The following is a 19,729-nucleotide window of genomic DNA, read 5'->3' as shown; positions in this document are numbered from 1 at the left end:
ATATTGCCGCTAAGCCAACATAGTGATGATTATCGCTAGTTGTTGGTAATATGCCCCTTAATTCTTAAAACATGTTGTTGTAGTTGTCAGGTTTGGGGGTGCCAAGTTTATTTTTCAATATTATTATTATTATTTTATCAACACAGAGAAACTATGCATGGCTTTTTTTTTATAAAGGCAGTTACAACAAGAAAAACAGAGACCATAGCTTTTAAATCGAGCACAGTGTTGCTGTGGCTGAATACCTGTTTACCCAAACTGCTTTGCATTATTCAAAAGCGCCAGAGCCAAACGGAAGGATGTAGAGAAAATGCTTTTAAATACAGGAACACTTTCCCCTTGGAGGCAGGCTCCAAAATGAACCTGGGATGTCTCCTGTTGTTCCCCTTCCTGCTCATTATTCCGAGGATTGTATCAGTTCATATCAGAGTGTGTGACTTTGCAGGGAAGAGGGAATACTATGCGCCTTCACAGATGCTGCTGTTGCCAAGGAGATAAAAGGGCCAATCACTTCCCCCTGCCTTGGACTGTACTATGATGCTGGCAGAGAGATGGTGAAATCTACTACATTTTCATTCATTTATTAAATCAGAAATGGCACTCAGATGATAGAAATCGATGCATGCTAAATGCACGTTCTCTCAAAATATGATCAGGGAGCAGGGAGCGGCGTCGACGCGGTTGGGCGTGCCCCAGGCAGCTTGCACGTCTAGTAACCTGCCTCCTCAGAGAGACATTTTGCTCTCGGATGCATAACCCCCCAGTGCCTGTGGGTTCATCGTGTGCGGAGCTTGATGCTGATTGCATCACAGGCTGGCTTGTCTGTGCTGCTCCTCTGTGATCAAGCTTGAATGAGCATGAGGAGGCTGTGAATGCGATTTTGGGGACTATCGTCGCGCCTTACAGAAACGACCTGCCCTGCTCCGGCTGCGCAGACACACCGCGCTGACCCCCCAGAAGGATGGCTTGCAGAAGGTGCTATTTGTAAGTGCCATTTTCCTGCCTGTGTCTTTGGGTGTTTATAGTGCATGGCATTTTGTCTGCGTTTATTGCGGGATTCGTTGTTCCCAAGATCATTATTGTGGTAAATATAGATAAATATGGCATTTTTTCTCCATTATTAAATATGAATGCCACAGCTGGAAGCTTGTGTTTTTGAGAGCTGGGTTATAATGGTCTAACTTCGAATCTAAGCTTTTGATATCAGTGAAGAAAAGACAGGACTGCTCCAGGCAAGGCAGGCTGGTTTGTTGTGAATTATGCTGTTTGAGGTTCTTGAAAACTAACATCTGTTTGTTAGATTGCTCTGCCTATGACTGTAGGATGTATTGGTCATGTTTGACCTGCTGGAGCCTGTGTAATGTGCCCTCTCTGTATGTGTTTATGGTTCAGGGTGAGAGCCACCTTCTTAGGCGCGCGCGGACCCAGCCGCCACTCTAGACGCGCCGGCTGGCACCTCTTGGTACACGCTGTCACATTTGACTAGAGAGCTGGCTGAGTGGCTAAGGGTAAAGGTTGAGCCGGCTGGCCAGGGGTTTTGTGACATCAGAAAATTGGACTATTTATAGAGACGGTCTCAGACTATTTTGACAGGTTGTTTTTTGTGGGGTGAGAGGGATGGGGGAGTGCTACTCTTATCTTCAAACCATCTGAAGCAGCCTTGCACCCTGTAGACACTCTTGTAAACACTGACCTAGAGTGAATTAGTAGGGAACAAGGTTCTTTGGTTTTGTACAGGTGCTCTTACGCCTCCACTGAAAAGCCCACATTCTTGCAGTATTCGCACTCTGCTCTTCCAGCTTCAAAGCATTATTCAGTTATGGTTGCATATGATCTTGTACATGACTTTCCACAGGTTCCACTGACCACTGGTCGCATAGTTTGTTGGGGGTGATGGGTTGCTGTGTATATGGGGGTAGGAGACGAGAGTTGGGTTTGTAGCAGGTTGACCGTCGCAGTTTCTGATGGCAGCCAAGTCTCCTAGACAAAAAATGATACCTTTGACATTTTTGACAAGAGGCTTTGATCTGTGGTGTTAGGCAGCGATGTGATGTTTGGCGTCTCCAGGGATGTGCTACATCCACGTGTAAAAAATAAGAATTCCTTGGTGCTTGTAGGGGAAGCAAATTAAGGGGGTGAAATGTATGTGAGCATCTGTTTCCTTCCATACATGAGGTTAGGGCTGACACTGTTTCCATATGTACATTACAGCGCCTTCACAAGGCTCCTGCGCATGTATGCGTGAAGGCCAGCGGGGGATGTCCTTGCTGGCACAAGAGCTGGTGGTGATATTTTCAATTAGTGAATGACAGCTTGGTTTTAGGAGATCGTCGTTCTTTTGAATGTGACAGATGTCAGATAAATCTCGCGTCATACTGTGCTCTCGCACACATGTTCTGTCTGGGTGCTGTCTGGCTGTGAAGCAGGGACTCACCGGAGGAGTGATTTTGAGATGACATCAACCTGAAGAGTTGACAGAGAGTCCATCGTGACTCTGTTCGAAGGTCTTGACTGCTGGAATATTCTTAACACGATCCCCACCTTCATCGTGCAAAGCTTCGCTGTACTCTGGAATATTTCACTTCACTTGACCCATAAATTACATGTCAATAATGTCTTGGAAACCCTGATCTCATTCAAGTTGTAGGTAAAATACTGATTTCATATGAAGAGAACCCACAGCTCACCAGAGCAATGCATAAAATGACAATATCAGATCTGGAGAACCCACTTCTAGCCTAAGTCATTAGTAGTATGCAAAAATCAGATCTAGAGAACCCAGAATGCTCTAAAATCAATATATATATATATATATATATATATATATATATATATATATATATATATTACACTTAACTCATTGGAGCTATACTTAATATCAGATCTGGAGAACCAATCTATTGTTTATCATTTACATCTAATAAGACGCCCCTTCAATGAATAACCGGTCCAGTACTGCCCCATGTGCTAAAGCCCAAATATTCTGCAATAATCCGAAACATGGGACCAAGGCTATAAATGTTAACCCAGCAGTGAATTGCTTTGGAAATACTTACAGATTACCATAGGATGTTGGCATCTAATATATCAAATAGAAAGAAAATAAAATCATACTTAAGTTAATGCTTTAGATAGAGAGGCCTACAGGTTGAGAGATAGATAGGTAGATAGATAGATAGATAGATAGATAGATAGATAGATAGATAGATAGATAGATAGATAGATAGATAGATAGATAGATAGATAGATAGATAGATAGATAGATAGATAGATAGATAGATAGATAGATAGATAGATTGATAGGTAGATAGATAGATAGATAGATAGATTGATAGGTAGATAGATAAATAGATAGATAGATAGTCGGAAATAGGGATGGCAACATTGAGTGAAGGAGCTATAAGTTACAAAATATAGGTATATAGATTAGGAAATGGACCGACCGACGTAGGTAAATACAAAGAATGTCATAGAAACACAGAGGGACAAATAGGTACCATAGTAGCGATTATAGTGATGGAAAATCCAGTTGATATGGAACAGAAGGATAAACAGACCTGGGCAATAGCCAGCCAGAGTGTTAAGGTATAGACAAGGTTAGACAAACAGATAGACTGTCTGACAGATAAGCACATTGATGAGATACATAGGCATACAGGCAGACAGACGGACAGGTGGGCAGGCACACAGAGAGGTGGGCAGACAGGGAGGCAGGCAGACAGGCAGACAGACAGACAGACAGACAGACAGACAGACAGACAGACAGACAGACAGACAGACAGACAGACAGACAGACAGACAGATAGATAGATAGATAGATAGATAGATAGATAGATAGATAGATAGATAGATAGATAGATAGATAGATAGATAGATAGATAGATAGATAGATAGATAGATAGATAGATAGATAGATAGATAGCCAGCCAGACAGACAGACAGGTGGGCAGGCACACAGAGAGGTAGGCAGACAGGGAGGCAGGCAGACAAGCAGGCGGAAAAACAGACATCTATACCCAGGCAGAGCTGACTGTTTCCAGTTTGAATCCACTGTGTCATCACTGTTTACTGTGGAATCGGGGTTCTATTTTATGGCTCGGTCTGTTTTCCCAGTCGCTTTTACCTATCTGAAGATGCTCAGCCTGCCATTACGCAGCTACTTGTGAAATGTCTCTGGTGATTAAACGGTACATTATTTTCCAACTGCCGCATGGTTACATGCTCTGTGCTTGATTTTATGTTCATCATCTGCAATGTGCTGGTATGTTGATGTGGCAAATTGTTAATTAGCATACCTCGCCTTCAACGTGTATCACCAGGTTCCTCTTTTCAGGGCTGATTCCTCCCAATGCTCCCCTCGTCTGCTTGAGAAGCAAGTTGCAAATGATTTATGTTTATACATTTGCAGCAAAAATCATACTTTAATAGTCCCGTTCCCAAAAAATGATGTTTAAGGCAGTGTTGCTTCAAGGAATAATAATGCCCCCATCTACCGTTTCTGAGCACATTAAATCACGACATTTATTAGTACCTACTTTCATGTTACTGATTTCACCAACCTCAAAAATCTGAGTTGACCTTGCCAGAATTCGAACTCATGACCTCTAAAGCACTATGCCATCATTTCCACCCGAATGGCGCTATAATGGCGGTCATTAAATCTGAAGGAGCCAAGAAGGGACATAGTCAACTACCCCCATCCCACCGCTCCTGCCCCCACCCCCCTCCATCCCACCATCATCAGCGAAACAGCCATTTTTTGTCCCCTTTCTAAAAGCAAGTGAACTGGAAATGTGCTTATTTTGATAGACACCTGGGATTAAAACAATGAACACGCTTAACATGCAGACATGTTTACTAAACTCATTACAACCTGAAGGTTCGCTCAGCACAGGGGTGCACTGCCATAAATAATGCGTCCCCAGATAGGTGTTCTACAACAACACTGAGTTTTGTACTGTCAAAATATCATGACCAGAATAACGACTACCAAAGTATCTTGAAGGCAAGTACATATAAGCAAGTATAGATGAATTATTTATTAACATCATGGAACTCATGAGAATGCACATCATGTCTGTAATTCATTGCTACTAAATCACCTAAAGAAATTCGTTTGTAAAAGGTTTAATGCATTTCCCAAAATCTTTTTTTGAGTTCTAGAAGACCATTAAATACTGCTAATATTGTTAGAAACCCGTTTTTAGGCCACATCCTACCAGAGAGCGCAGCTGTCTGGTTTGCTAAAGACATCTTGGGGCTTTCAGAAAGTTGACCTAGGAATGCATTCCACCCGTTGGTTACCATTGGCTTTGTGGTTTGTATCTCACATTTCTGCCTTTCGATTTGCTGGCTTTATTTGCTATAGATTCGCCATAATCAGTGTGCCCCTCTTGTTGCTTTATCCGTGTTTACTGTATTCTTCCACACATTTCTGCATGACTCCGCACCACTGCACTCTACTCTGCATCACTCCACTATACACCACTCCATTGCACTCTGCACCACTTCACTCTATAGTAATGCACTCTTCACCACTCTACTCTAAACCATGGCATTCTTTCCCACTGCACTCAACATCACTCCAGTCTTGGCCACACCAATCTAATCAGCACAATTCCACTCTACACCACCCTGCAGCACTGCACTCCATGCCACTGCACTGTATGCTAATACACTCTATGCCAATGCACTTTACTCTTTAACACTCAACTCTATGCCCCCGCACTCTACGCTAATCTACTGTACACCACCCTAATCTGCTCTTCAATACTTTGCACTCTATGCCACTGCCCTCTACACCCACCGCTTGAATCTCTGCCATTACACTCTATGCCACTCTATGAAACTGCACTCTACACTGCATCACTCCACTCTACGCCACTTCACTCAACTCTGAAAAAATCTACTCTACGCCACTGCACTTTACGCCACTCTACTCTACAATCTTCCATTCTATGACACTGCACTCTACACAACTCTACCCCACTCTGCGCCCCTCCATTCTATGCCTCTGTACTCTGTGTCACTCTACTCTTAACCACTGTACCCTACACTAATGTACTCTACACAACTACACTCTATGCCTCTGCACTCTACGCCACTGCACTCTACTCTGAGTCACTGTACTGTACGCCACTTCTCTCAATGCCACTCTACTCCATTCTACACCACTACACTCTGACACTCTACTCTTTAACACTGCACTCTCCCCCACTGAACTCTACGCCACTCTACTCTGCACTACTACTACACTCTATGCTACTGGACTCTACCCTACTGCACTCTATGCCACTGCACTCTACGGCACTATACTCTTCTCTTCACCACACTATGTTTCTCTACTCTGCACCACTCTATGCCACTTCACTCTATGCCACTCAACTCTACTCTGCACTGTACGTCACTGCACTCTGCGCCACTGCTCTCTGCGTCACTCAACTCTACACCACTCCACTCTTCACTACTCTATGCACCTGTACTCTACGGCACTATACTCTTCTCTTCAGCACACTATGTTTCTCTACTCTGCACCACTCTATGCCACTTCACTCTATGCCACTCAACTCTACTCAGCACTCTACGTCACTGCACTCTATGCCACTCAACTGTACTCTGCGCCACTGCTCTCTGCGTCACTCAACTCTACGCCACTCCACTCTTCACCACTCTATGCCACTCTACTCTACTCCGTACCACTCTACTCTGTGCCACAGCACTCTGCGCCACTGCACTCTGCGCCACTACACTCTGCACCTCTGCAATCTACTGTGCACCACTATAATCTCCACTGGCTGCATTGTACGCCACTGAATTCAATGCTGCTGCACTTAATGCCACTGCACTCTATGCCACTATACTCTGCAACACTCTACACCAATGCACTCCACCCCAGTCTACTCTGCTCTATGCCACTCCACTGTATGACACTCTACGTGACTACACCCTATGCCACTCCAATATACGACACTCTCTGCCAGTCCACTGTACTACAATCTACTCCACTCTTCACTATCCCACTCTACGCCTTTCCACACCGCTCTCCTCTACGTCACTAACTTTTAGCCATGCTGGACAGCAGCCGCGCTGATGTACAACATGGCTAAAACACATTGGCAAAGCCAATAAATACTCTTGCATAGACCTGACCTATTGGGTTTGCCAGTGCTTGTTTATTGTGAAATTAATTCAAAGAGCAGTTATTAAAATCATGAAGAATCAAATCATTATTACAAAGTATATGAAGGAAAAGAAAAGATGACGACGTATTACCCATCCTCCCTCCAACAACGGAAGGGAAGGCCAAACAACCTCAGAGAAGGAGACATATTAGGAAGCAGTTACCGACCTTGGCTATCTACATGTCTGAGAAGAATAACAGCAACCTACATTTTAGCTCGAATCGTGCGTGATGATGCATAGATCATGCTTTCACCATGAAGTAAGGAAAAAGAGAAAGGGCGGACGAGCGGTTCTGACGGGAGTGATTAAACGTGGCTCGCAGAAAGAAGGCAAGGATTCGTAGAGGGCACTATAGCATTGCCTCTTATGCGAACACTCCTTGCTTTAATACAGCGCGTGAGCAGAAGCTGTTTATTAATACCTTATCAAGGCTCTTCCAGCACCTAGCGCTGTATTCTAATTTCCGTCGGCATGAGACAGTCATTTCCTTCGGCGCCCCAGGCCCAGACTGTCAAGATGATGCCGGATTTCTGGTCCTCGTGCGCTCTTGCCTGGCGCGCGAGAGCTCGCTCGTGGGAATCGGGGCGCGCGGAATGGAGCGTTTGGGACGCAGGCAGTGACGGATGACAGTGTTTTGCTACCGCAGAAGCGGCTTGGGTCCCCTCCATCCGTGTTGTGGCGGGGTGTGCTGTTTATGTAGGCGCCGCGCCCGCTTCCCGGTGGTCCTCATGTTATAGCCAAGCGTGGGTTTTTTATGTCACTCCCGTGCGCACTGCCTTTCTCTTTAAATAGCCTTTGGAGTGACATAATGTAGAATATAGCTGCCTGCAACTTAGCTTCCAATGCGTACATTAGAAGATAACAGGTTGCTCCATTTGACCAAGAGCAAACAACATAAAAAAAGAGTTAATACAAGATGGATGAGAGGTGACATGCCAAGACAGGTCATGCGTGCAATGCGTTATATATGCCAACCCTGTGCATTTGATTACAGATTTTATTATGGTCAAATCTCGAAGCATCACACCAAATTTTGATTCTCCTGCCTGAGTCCATGCCATTGCTGCTGAGCTCTTTTGGCGTCGCCAAATCTAAATATTGATTTCAGAGTCAATGCCGAAGAGAATTGAGCCGAAACCCTCTTTATGATCAATGAAGCATCAGCTGGTCCTGTGACTTGCCTTTCTGCAGTGCCTGCCTTGATTATCTCACTCTGTCTCTGTCTGTGCACCTCTTAACACCTCACCGTTGATCACATCCCTCCCCCACACACCTTTCGCTCTATCGAAAGTTTGAGCGACTGATACATCTCAACTCCACCGTTCTTCTAATGTGGGAGTTCTGTAGTAGTGAACAAAGGTGACATGGTTTGCAGTGGAATAAACTTACCTGTCGTAGATGTAGTAATTATGATCTGTCATGGTATATTAGTTATTACACCTAAGCTATACATTTAGTGGGATGTCTGGGTCTTAGCAGAGGTAGTAAGACGCCGGATGCAACAGACAACTTCAGTCGCTTGTCTGCTAGTATCTGCTATGCGTTTGTCAGCAGTGAGTGTCGAGTGCTGACTTGCGGTGCTCCCTTGTTCTTTGAACTATGTACCACAGTGACAGGCTCACACCTACCTGACACAGTGTGTCCCGTGTTGGTGTCCTCATAGATGTCAGAGCGCATGTGAATGGAGATATATCCCATGCAAATGTTCTTCGTCGTCAACCTCCACGGGTGGGGTAATCCACTGCCCAGGTGCACAAATTAGGAGGATTGAGGGCGCTGCTGAGGGCCTGTGCATCTAAGGGTACCGCTGGCTCCCACCTCTTCCATAAGTGAACCGCAGTGCCAGGGGGCAGTGGAGGAGTTATAAAAGTGATGTGTTAAAAATAGGCCTCATGTTTCAAATTTTCTGGTTCCCCACTGGAAGTGGCTTTATTTCTGTGATCCCGCTCTGTCAGGGTATGCAAGATCAACCAAGCGTAAAGGTAGTCCCCTAAACACACAGGTAAGAGCTTTATCTTATGAACAGGACCCATTATGTCATAGTCCATTAGTGTTTCTTTTTTTCACTCTGGGTTTCGCTTGATTCTTTGCTTTTAGACTCTGAAAAAGGGGTGTCCTTAGACTTTCATATTAACACAATGAGTAATATTTATTTCCTTATATGTAAATGTATTTTATGTGGCTACCTAAAACATGGACTATGATCCAGCCTACCTGAACATCTACTCGGACACCTGACCTAATACTACCAAACAGTGATTTTAGTTTGTCAGTTTTTGAGTTTTTCCATACAGACACATTTTGCAAGCCTTAAATAGCATTAGGACATATATCACCATATTTAAGATCATATCTATGCCAACGTTGCAATTACATGAAAGTTTGCATAGACCAGCCCAGACGGTGATACCTTTTTTCTCACAGTGACGTGATTAACAGTGACATCTCGGCTGCCTACTCAAATTATTATTATGCTTCAAAAATGTACCTCCCCCACTCTGCTCTCAGCCTTTCTTCTGCCCTTTCTAGATTCCAAGGGCCTCCTGCAAAATCACCTGCATCATTTAGAGGTGGGTGAACTGCCAGGTTTCTGTCACTGCTGCTCTGCTGGAAGAAACTCTTGACTCAGCATCCTTCCACTACTGAGCAGCCTTGTCATAGTTGCAGTTGCCCGCACTAGTTAGAGAACAGTACCCATCACTGTTTTTTCCTGCTAGCTCTAGAACAATGGTTTTAACCTTTTGACCTCTGTGGGCCCCCACTCAAGGGAGTAGCTAGAAAATGAAAACACTCCACTCTTTGATTCATTCCTCTGAATCAAGTGAGTGAAGCAAGTAAACTCTACCCCCTCTAGAAGAGGTCTCTTCATACTGCCTTCTCTCCACCTATCTCTCCATCCTAACTTTCATGCACCCATCCATCTTTTCATGTTTCCACCCATCCTTTCACCAGTCCATCCATCTCCTGCCACACACATCCAACCGTTCATCCATATTTTTTCCATCCATCCACCCATCAAATCACTGTCCTTTTAGCAATCCACCTGTCTATCCTTTCACCCTTCCATTCAGCCATCCAGTCATCCATCCACCCATTCATCCATCCAGCCTTTCATAATTCTAGACACTTTCTTTCACCCACCAATGCAAATCTTGTTTTCCCCTTCCATCCATCAGCCCTTTTACCTTTGCATCCATCCTTTCATTCACAGTTTCTTCCTTACTTTCAAATGTCCTTTCTTTCGTTCTTCCTTCCAACCCTCTCGCCCTCTCTTTCATTCCCTCTCTTTTCTCTTACTTCCTTTGCTGTGGTTAACCCCTGATCTCCATTATTGTTTTCCTTTACATTTGATTTTTTAAGAGCTTTTGTCTGCAGTGCTTCAGACAGGCCAGGCCCATAAATAACTATAATTGTCAACACTACCCCCACTTTTAAGAAAGTGGGGGGTTCACAATGCCACTGCACCGACGGAATCATTATTGGAAACCGAGTACCCCCACTAAGTCAATATTGGAAGCTAGAGAAACCTGGCCTGAGCAATTTATATTAATGGAATCTCAAATAAAATACAAAAAAGACAAATACACACAAACACATGCTCACATTTTGAGAAATTGGGATTCATTCACAATCTAATATAGAAAAAGTTTTCACATTTTCACCATTGCTTCTTAATTTGTGTATGTAATTTATTACTTTTAACCACATGGCTGCTAGGCGTTTTCCCGTCCTGTGCTGAAAAACCAAAATGATCATTAATCATGACGAGCTGGCCTTGTCATCCGCGCACGGCAGGTAAGCGCCATGACGAGCCCAGCTCGTCATTAGCTTCGAAGGGGTTAATGTATTCATTTCAAAAGTATTTAATTTTGTAACATGGTCAGGGAAAGCCTGAGTAGGTCTCGCAGACCTCTAAGGGTCCTCAAGAACTACTGCCCTAGAAAATGCATCTGGAGCTCTACGGTATCCTTAAGATTTGTCCTCTTCTCGTGTTTTCATTTACTACAATCCTTCATGAAAGACTCATTCTAACATTTCTCAAATTCTGTGCCTCCTCTATTCTTTATCTTTTGTGATTTCCCTATTATCAATTTACTTGCTTTTAAATGCTCACATCTACCTTCTCCTAAATTCCTGGCACACCCTTTATTCCTTCCCGTCTCACAACCTTCCACTGTTTCCTTTTGACTCTACATCCATTTCCATTGACCATTGCTTGTCCACAGGTGTGCCCATGAACCTACCTATCTTTCTTGTTTTATTAAACTCATCGCTGCACCTCTTCCATGTGCCATATGATACTACCTTAAAACATGCCAAAGTGTGAAACCCATTTTGTTCCAACTCAGCTCTTTCAGGTTTTTCTCAAAATCATCTTCTTCACTCTGCATTTATTAACAATGTTTCTCTGTTCAGCACGAAGTATTGTGTAGTATGTATATAGTTTGTTTTGTTCTTAGGAGGAAATTAGTTAGGTATGTTAAGATGGGATGATATTACCACTTAGAATGTTGATCTGTTGCCAAGTGATATTGGAATGCAGTCTCTTGAAGAGTAGTTGGGACTGGGAGCTGTGTCTGGTGGAGCTGCTGCGTGTTGCTGGCTCCAAAACCCCGTGACCACTGAAATAAACTTCTTCAAATTGAACCAGCGTCCAGCGTCATCACAACATATTGTAATCGAAATGTGATAATTTTGGGGCATTTTTGTATTTCACCAGTTTTTGACCATAAATCTGTGCCATTGAAGGCACTTTAGCACATAGCACTCTATAACAGATACAGATCAGGAATGAATGCACAAAATATTGGGTAATGTGTGATTGCATCTTATTCATAAGGAAGGATATTGTTTTTGTATCTAGTTGAATACTGTACAGTGGGTTGTGACATTTTTTCACTTGTCTCCCTTTTGCTGAATTTGTGAGTGGGGCATTTGTCACTGACACCCGTTGACAATAGTTGATAGATTGCATCTAGTACAGGGGTTTTGTTGACTATTGGGTAGTGAAATATTCGTCATAGTCTCCTTTTGGCCACAATTAATGTTGGGTATTTGTCACAGTCTCCTAGTGACAACAAAGGACAGCTTATATTTAGCACAGAATGCTATTAAATACAATGAATAGTGGGGTATTTATCACGCACCATGATTTAAAGCCACAGAGGGTGAATATTTATGTAAGGTGTCTAAGGGATTCAATAGATTAAAGGACATTTATCACATGAGCTCATTAACACGCTTTATTTAGCTCAGGAGCTTTTTGTGTGCATGAGCTGACCTCATGCTTATAATGTATGGTCTCCTTCTAATTGTTTTGATTGCAAAAAGCCCCAATATATTTCTTTAGATTTTTTCCCTAAATTTCACAAGATGATGTTCTGTTGTATAAGGCACACACTTTGGCGCCAGGAATATACACATGCTCTGGCATTATAACCGGTGGGCTGATAAACAATCAGAAAAACTATAAATAGATGTAAAAGTTGTTTATTGAAGAGGCTGGATTGATCAAATTCTCCATGGGATATTTTTTAAAAGGTAGACCACTGAGGACAGTAAAGTCGGGCTCTTTACCAAGTGCAAGCTGAATAGGTGATTTGCAGTTAGTGCAGAATGCAGCAGGATGGTTGATTCGTTCTTTCCAAGCAACTGACATCTCAGCCATAAACTTGATTAGAACACTGGAATGTTGGGAGCTCCTTTGAAAACAATTGAGTGCTCAGGGTTTCTAATGGCTGGTAGAAGCCCAGAGTATTAACATTGCAATGTTTAACAAAGACCTCATGGAGCCCAAGGGGATTTAAACCCCCTCATGCTCCGTGAAGCCTTTGTTTTACAAATTAGAACATTCTGCCCTCTAGGGGTGGAATGTCCTAATAGCCTTAGAGCCGTCTGTAGTGGGCTCTACAGGCCACTAAAGGGCAGCTTCCTTGTTTAACGCTGGAGCGGGCCTTTAATGGCCGGTGGACCCCACAACGGCAGACTCTAAGGCTATATTAACTTTCACATTGCAATCATGGAATATTTGCCTGTGTGTGTTATGTGCACTCTTAGGACCTTGATTACGTCTCAAACACATACATCTGAAATGGATGCTCCCATCCTTCATCGCCGAATTTCCTCGGCCTCATGTTCGATTCAATTCTACAACTATGACACACTTTCCTATTAACTGGGTTCTCTGCTGGGATGAATCTGTTTCTGTGTCTGGCTTTCAGTTTGCTTCACCGCTGGGACCAACATTATTATTGCATGCACGCCTAAGCTATAATCCATAGCACCCATATCGCTACAAAAGGATGGGGATTCCTACGCATGAGCAAACTGGACATTGTACGGAGTCATTGTGAATGAGGAGTAGATATATTTTTCGCCTTACAGAATTCTTATTCCCAAGCAGTTGTCATAAATAAAGAAACAATGACCTAACATTCTTTTTGTACGTTTTATATCGAATTTTTAAAAGAGTTATAGACAGCTTGTCAACTGTAGACATAAGCGCAGTTCAAATGAGAAATCCATTTATGAAAATATTTCTCTTTGGAAGGCTAGGAAAAATGCAATTATATTCCCTCTCGCTGGCTCCTTCCATTTATATGGGTTTGTTTTCATTGATCGTTGGTAATGCCTTCCAGGGACTGGTTAGCAAGATACCTGTACTTCTTAGTTCACAAAAGCACGTACGTGTAGTCATTGTCTGTACCAGCGAGGATATCAGAAAATTGTTGGTTTTGAGATTGTTATATTAAATATGCCCGCTTGCTCCTCTGGGTGAGGTTTCCTGACTCTTTCCACGCCACTGAATATTGTACAGGGTGTTGGCATATGGGAATGTGTTGTAATTTAGTTAAGAAAGTAACTATGTGGAATTCATGACGTCATAGAATGTTAGATGACCTGTTAGGATCAGGTCATGTTAGTGGATTGTGAAAGTGACAAGAATGTGCAAGGTAATCAAAGTGGAGAGTACTTCAAGAAGTTTCCTGTGGTCTTTACGGACAATCTAAGTTGTCTGAAGGGATTTGAGCACTGTATAATTCTTAAGAAGAGTGTTATACCGTGTGTGCACAAGGTGAGAAAGGTACCTAACATGATGATGGAACCAATCAAGATTGAGTTGGAGAAGCTATTGAAGTTGGGAGTTATAGAAGAGATAGAAGCGTCAGAATGGTTGGCCCCCATTGTTTTGGCCCCGAAGGATGGTGGTACTAGCGTCAGAATGTATGTTGATTTGAGGAGTTTGAATGAATGGATTTGGGTGGACCGCCAACCCCTGCCCAACATTTCTGAGTCACTCCGCACACTTAAGGGAGCTCGTGTGTTTAGTGTATTGGACTTGTTGTCCGCGTATCACTAGATTCCCTTACATAAAGTGTCAAGACACCTTACTTCATTTGTGACACCTATGGGAGCTTACCGTTTCCTAAGAATGCCTTTTGGATTAGCGTCAGAAGCAGCATGCTTCCAGAGGGTCATGAAAAAGTTTTAGAAGGCATAAGCAACATCATGTTTTTCCAAGAACACATTTTGATTTATGGTAAGAGTAGGGGAGAGCATGGTAAGACTTTAATGAAGGTCTTGAAAAAATTGAGAGAAAAAGGTTTAACAGTGAAAAAGGAAAAGTGTTGCATTGGTGTGGAAACTGTCTCATTTTTGGGTCATGTAATTTCAGGTGATGATATTCAACCGAAATCGGAACTTGCTCAGTGTGTAGTGAAAGCTCCCAGGCCAACAGATAAGGAGCAAGTAGGGTCATTCTTAGGACTTGCTGAATTTTATTCTAAATTTGTAAAAGGATTTGCTTGTGTGACAGAACCCATTAGAGCACTGCTTAAAAAGGGATCACATTTTTCTTGGTCGGAGGAATGTCAGAGAGCTTTTAAAAGATACCATTAAAAGTGATATTGGGAAAATGCCTACGTTAGGACATTTTGATGTCAATAATAGAACCGTGTTGACTACTGATGCTAGTCTCAAAGGACTGGGTGCATTTCTCTCTCAAGTAGTGGAGGGTGAAGAGAGAACAGTTGTGTTTGTGTCGAGAGCACTCAAAGATGCAGAAAGAAATTATTCTTGTGTTGAGAGGGAAGCTTTGAGTGTATTCTGGGCTGTACAACATTTCAAATTTTATCTTCGGGGATTTCCTTTTCTACTGAGGTCAGATCATCATCCTTTAATTCAGATCTTTTCATGTCGACATAGTGAACATATTACACCAAGAATCAAGCACTGGAGTGAGGGTTTACAAGAGTATAATTTCAAGGTACAATATACATATGGGTCCACCAACAAATCTGCTGACTGTCTCTCTCGACTACCTGTGGAGGAGGCATCCACAGTGAGTGAGATTGAGCGTGTATGCTGGATTGCTGAGTCTACCTTGTCGAGAGATGAATCGTCAGATGGTGTGAATAAAGATGATATTCTGTTGTCACTGAAGTTGTGGATCAACCAAGGTTGACCAGAGTATAAAACTCTAGATCAGGAAATGAAAGCACTACTGGACTGCGAGGGATGAACTCTCATTTATATGTGGGAATCTCATGAGAGGAGATAGGGTCGTTCCACCAATTGAGTTCAGGAGCAGAATCATTAACACTGCCTATGAAGGTCATCTGGGACAGAGCCTTACTAAAGCTCGGGTAAGGGAGAGATACTGGTGGCCTGGTATGGATCACATGATAGAGGGAGTTGTGAACGATTGTGTAACTTGTACTGAGAGTGACAAATCGCATGTTCTTAGTCGTGCACCGTTATCCCCGGTTGAGATTCCTGATTTTGTTTGGTCAAAGTTAGGATTGGACAACATGGGACCTTTTGATTTGTTACCGTCCTATGAGTGTTTTTTTATTCAACTTGTTGATTATACTTCAAAGTGGGTAGTCACGAAGCGTGTTCCTTCTCTGAACACAAGGATTGTTATAGACTTTCTCAAAGATGTGTTTGCTTCTGAAGGTGTACCTAAGTTTCTAGTCACCAACAATGGTGTACAATTTGTATCTCATGAGATGCATGATTTTCTTAAAGATAATGACATTGTTCATCAAAAAACAGCGTTATATACACCACAAGTGTAGTGCAGGAATTTCTGAAGAAGCAAGACGTTCAAGGATATCAGAATATCAACATAAATATAAAGTTAGTTATGACTCCAGGATGATTGTTAAAAACAAGAAGTGGAACATTGGTGATAGGGTTTTTTTTGAAAAATCCAAAACATACTTTGAAGGGTAGAAATACTTACATTGGTCCTTTCACAATTGTGTCCATTAGGAAAAATGTTGTGAAAGTCAATACAGGATGTATGTGGAGCATGTCAAGATTGGTGAAATGTTTGAAGGAACCTATGGATATACGCAATCCGACGAATGGAGATTATAATGTTAATGGGAAGCACATTACAGAGGAAAGTTATCTCTCTGAGAAAGCAAGAGTTTCCCTCAAAAATCTAGGAATATGCCTGTGAAGTTCAGAGATTATGTTTTAGATTGATTACAAATTTATTTTCTCTGTAGTTTCACACTGTATGGTATTGCTCTTGTTTTATTATTTCATTTTTTATATTTTTATTGTATTTAATTTCAGGTACTGGAGATGTGTTGTAATTTAGTTAAGAATGTTACTATGTGGAATTCATGAGCTCATAGAATGTTGGAGTGTGACTGGTCACTCGGGCCAGGACTCCTGATCTATCTGGACCGTTGATGCTGAGTTGTTACATCTTGGAAATAAACCACATTATTTTACATATTTGTGGAAAGGACAATTATTTTTGTCACAGAATGCCTGGTCTCACAAGATATTTCATCTTGTCCAAAGCAAATAATGCCAAAAGACCCTTTCAACATAACAGGACGCTAAAGGTTTTTGGTCTTATCTACCCATAAATGTCACTTTTAGTCAAAAAGCTTTGAAAAGTATGTTGAGAATATCCTGAAAATAGGGGAAAGTTCATATCTTATAATATGAAATATAAAATATTAATATAATAGAATTATATAATACTGTAACACGACCACTATGAAACATCATTCCAGAAATCATAATGTTGTTGTGTCACATCATACTTGATCTATGAGGTATCTTTTTTTATTTTCTTTAGTTTTTAGTTGGTATATCATACCATGAAGTCACCTGTTAGCCACATTAAAGTGCTTGAGGACGCTGGACAGATGGAAATGATACTGGGGGAAGGCTACAGAGAAATGTTTGAGATTGAGAGAAATTTAGGTCGGCTGCTTCTATTGGCTAATGAAACAGAAGGGAAAATCCCCATGAGGTTGGGGCTAGAGGGCTGGGCTGAGGTATCTTGAGCCTGACAGCCTCTGACAAGCCCAGATAAAGTGGCGTGCATTTTTATTAAGAATATTTATGATTTCTGCTCCTGGGAATTGCAATATGTCACACTTTCTCGTCAAAAAAATGTGTGTAATAACCCTGGGCTTTTATGGAAATGGCTGCATAAAAGTGTGCTGCAAAATAAAACCTCTGTCTACATTTGAGGCATTCAGTTGAACATTAGCTGCTGACTGAAACGTCATTTTGTTGTGACGTTTGGCTGAAACCTTGTGACTCGTGGGCTTCCCTAAGGCTGTTAAATTGTTCAATCATTTTACATACATAGCACGTTTTTCGTTTTACGTTCTATAACTTAATTAGGAATCAAAGGCTGCATGATCTCATTTCCTGTAGTATTGCACGGGGACGAAATGGTATATTATGTCACTTCCATTCTCCACTGATACTGGTCACATTGAAACAGAGAATGTGAGTGGTTCTCTGAACTACATTTTGGTGCTTTCTCATGATTGTGGTATTATTGCACATTCACATTTTTTTATTTTCTTTTGCTTATGGAGTTTATGAATGCAGATTAAAGGGTTTACAACATTTTGTATTGAACTCTATCATGAAAGCAAACAGAGACGGCTCTCTTATCAACCTAAAGGTGATTTTCAAGTAACTAATGGACACAGCTCCCAGATGAAATTTTTTTTAAAGAGTTAGAAGTTAATGGTAGTGTAACTACCATTTGTATGCCTAATTTAAGACTAAAAGTAACCTCGACTTGAGCCCCAATTCTGCTCATGTGCTTGTTTTTAGCCCTCTGTTTAACAGTGCCCTAAAATTGCTTGATAACAGAACCAAATTATTAAACACTGTTTTTGCACTTTATACTTCAACCCCGGAAGCATGCCTACACACCTGTGAATTACGCTGAAAAGTTTTTCTGTTCAACCCAGCCCCCTAGTCAAAATGAAGGACCATATATTTAGAGAACAACTTGATATCTCTGCTTTATTGTGGGTTATCTAATGAAATTTACACACTAAGAGGACTTTGCTTCAAATCTTTCTAAATATTGGGTAAAAAGCCCCTTCTGGTCACAAAGCAGATCTATTTTGGGCATATTTGATTTTCAGTACATAAAATCTACAGATGTAAGGTGTGGTGCATATATGCTGTTTAACATTACATCAATATTAGGAATTGATAATTGTGAATGCACCCTCATATTAAAACCGGTCGCAAACGGGAAGATTCTCAGAATCTGCCCCTTTGCGACCAATATTTTTGCATTTGGGATGCATCATCCCAAATGCAAAAATCGCAATTTAAGGAATCTCTAAATTGAGATTTCTTAAATTGCGATTGCATTTAAGGAATCCCAAATTGAGATTCCTTAAATGCAATGCATCAAAGTAAAAAAATTTAGATTTCGCTAATAGGAGTTGCAAATTACCATGAAGTTGAACTTCATGGTAATTTAAAAAAACATTGAAAAATGCACTTTTGTGCATTTTTCAAAGTTTCATGTTGCGCACACACATGCCCTTTTGACACCCTTGTACCCTTGAAATTGAAATTGCATGAGCAATTTGCGAGTACCTACTGGTACTCGCAAATTGCTCATGCAATTTCCAATTCATTCCTATGGGCCTGGAGGCCCATAGGAATGAATGGGACAGCATTCCTTAATTGCGACTCGCAACTTGCGAGTAGCAATTAAGGAATGTGTAGGAACCGCTATTTTTATAGCGATTCCTACATGCATAGGCTTTTGCGATTCCTAAATAGCGATTCCTTAAAAATCGCTATTTAGGAATCGCAATTCCTTCTGTTGATGCATGTGGCTGTTAATCCCTACATATAAGGTCTTGACATCTTACCCAATTCAATGTCAGTATACAACTAGACTTTGGCTTAGGTGAGGTCACAATGCTGAAGGTCCTCTGTCATGGGAAAAAGAAAGTCCATAGAATAGAGCTTAAAGTAAAGGAGTGCTACTTCATCCTATTAACTGATGTCTTAAAGATGGAGAGGACCCGAACAATCTCTCTCCACACGCTCCACACCTGAACTCCTGAGACATCATGTCCAATCAGAAAGAAGCACTCATGCAGCCAAAGCATACAGAAGGTCAACAATCAATTACATACACCCCTGATGCATATAACACATTCCTCTTTCATATGAACAGCTAACTACATAGATTCATATTCAACTGCATTCTCATCTGCAACCAGTCACCATGCGAACGTTA

At 41.8% G+C, this 19,729-nt stretch overlaps 1 protein-coding gene across 2 annotated transcripts in view; it reads left to right on the top strand.

The window, feature by feature from the left end:
- Window positions 1-782: 782 nt before the first annotated feature.
- IQSEC1 (IQ motif and Sec7 domain ArfGEF 1) overlaps window positions 783-19,729 on the top strand; it is a 691,123-nt gene continuing 672,176 nt past the window's right edge. For both annotated transcript variants that reach the window (XM_086938999.1, XM_086938992.1), the window contains exon 1: window positions 783-984. In XM_086938999.1, the coding sequence (XP_086795125.1) occupies window positions 962-984 (23 nt within the window). In that variant the 5' untranslated portion in view covers window positions 783-961. The remainder of the gene's footprint in view (window positions 985-19,729) is intronic.

The sequence above is a fragment of the Lissotriton vulgaris genome, chromosome 9 (genome assembly GCF_964263255.1).
Source record: "Lissotriton vulgaris chromosome 9, aLisVul1.2, whole genome shotgun sequence".
NCBI classification, from domain to species: domain Eukaryota; kingdom Metazoa; phylum Chordata; class Amphibia; order Caudata; family Salamandridae; genus Lissotriton; species Lissotriton vulgaris.
This window is presented reverse-complemented; position numbering and strand designations above follow the sequence as displayed.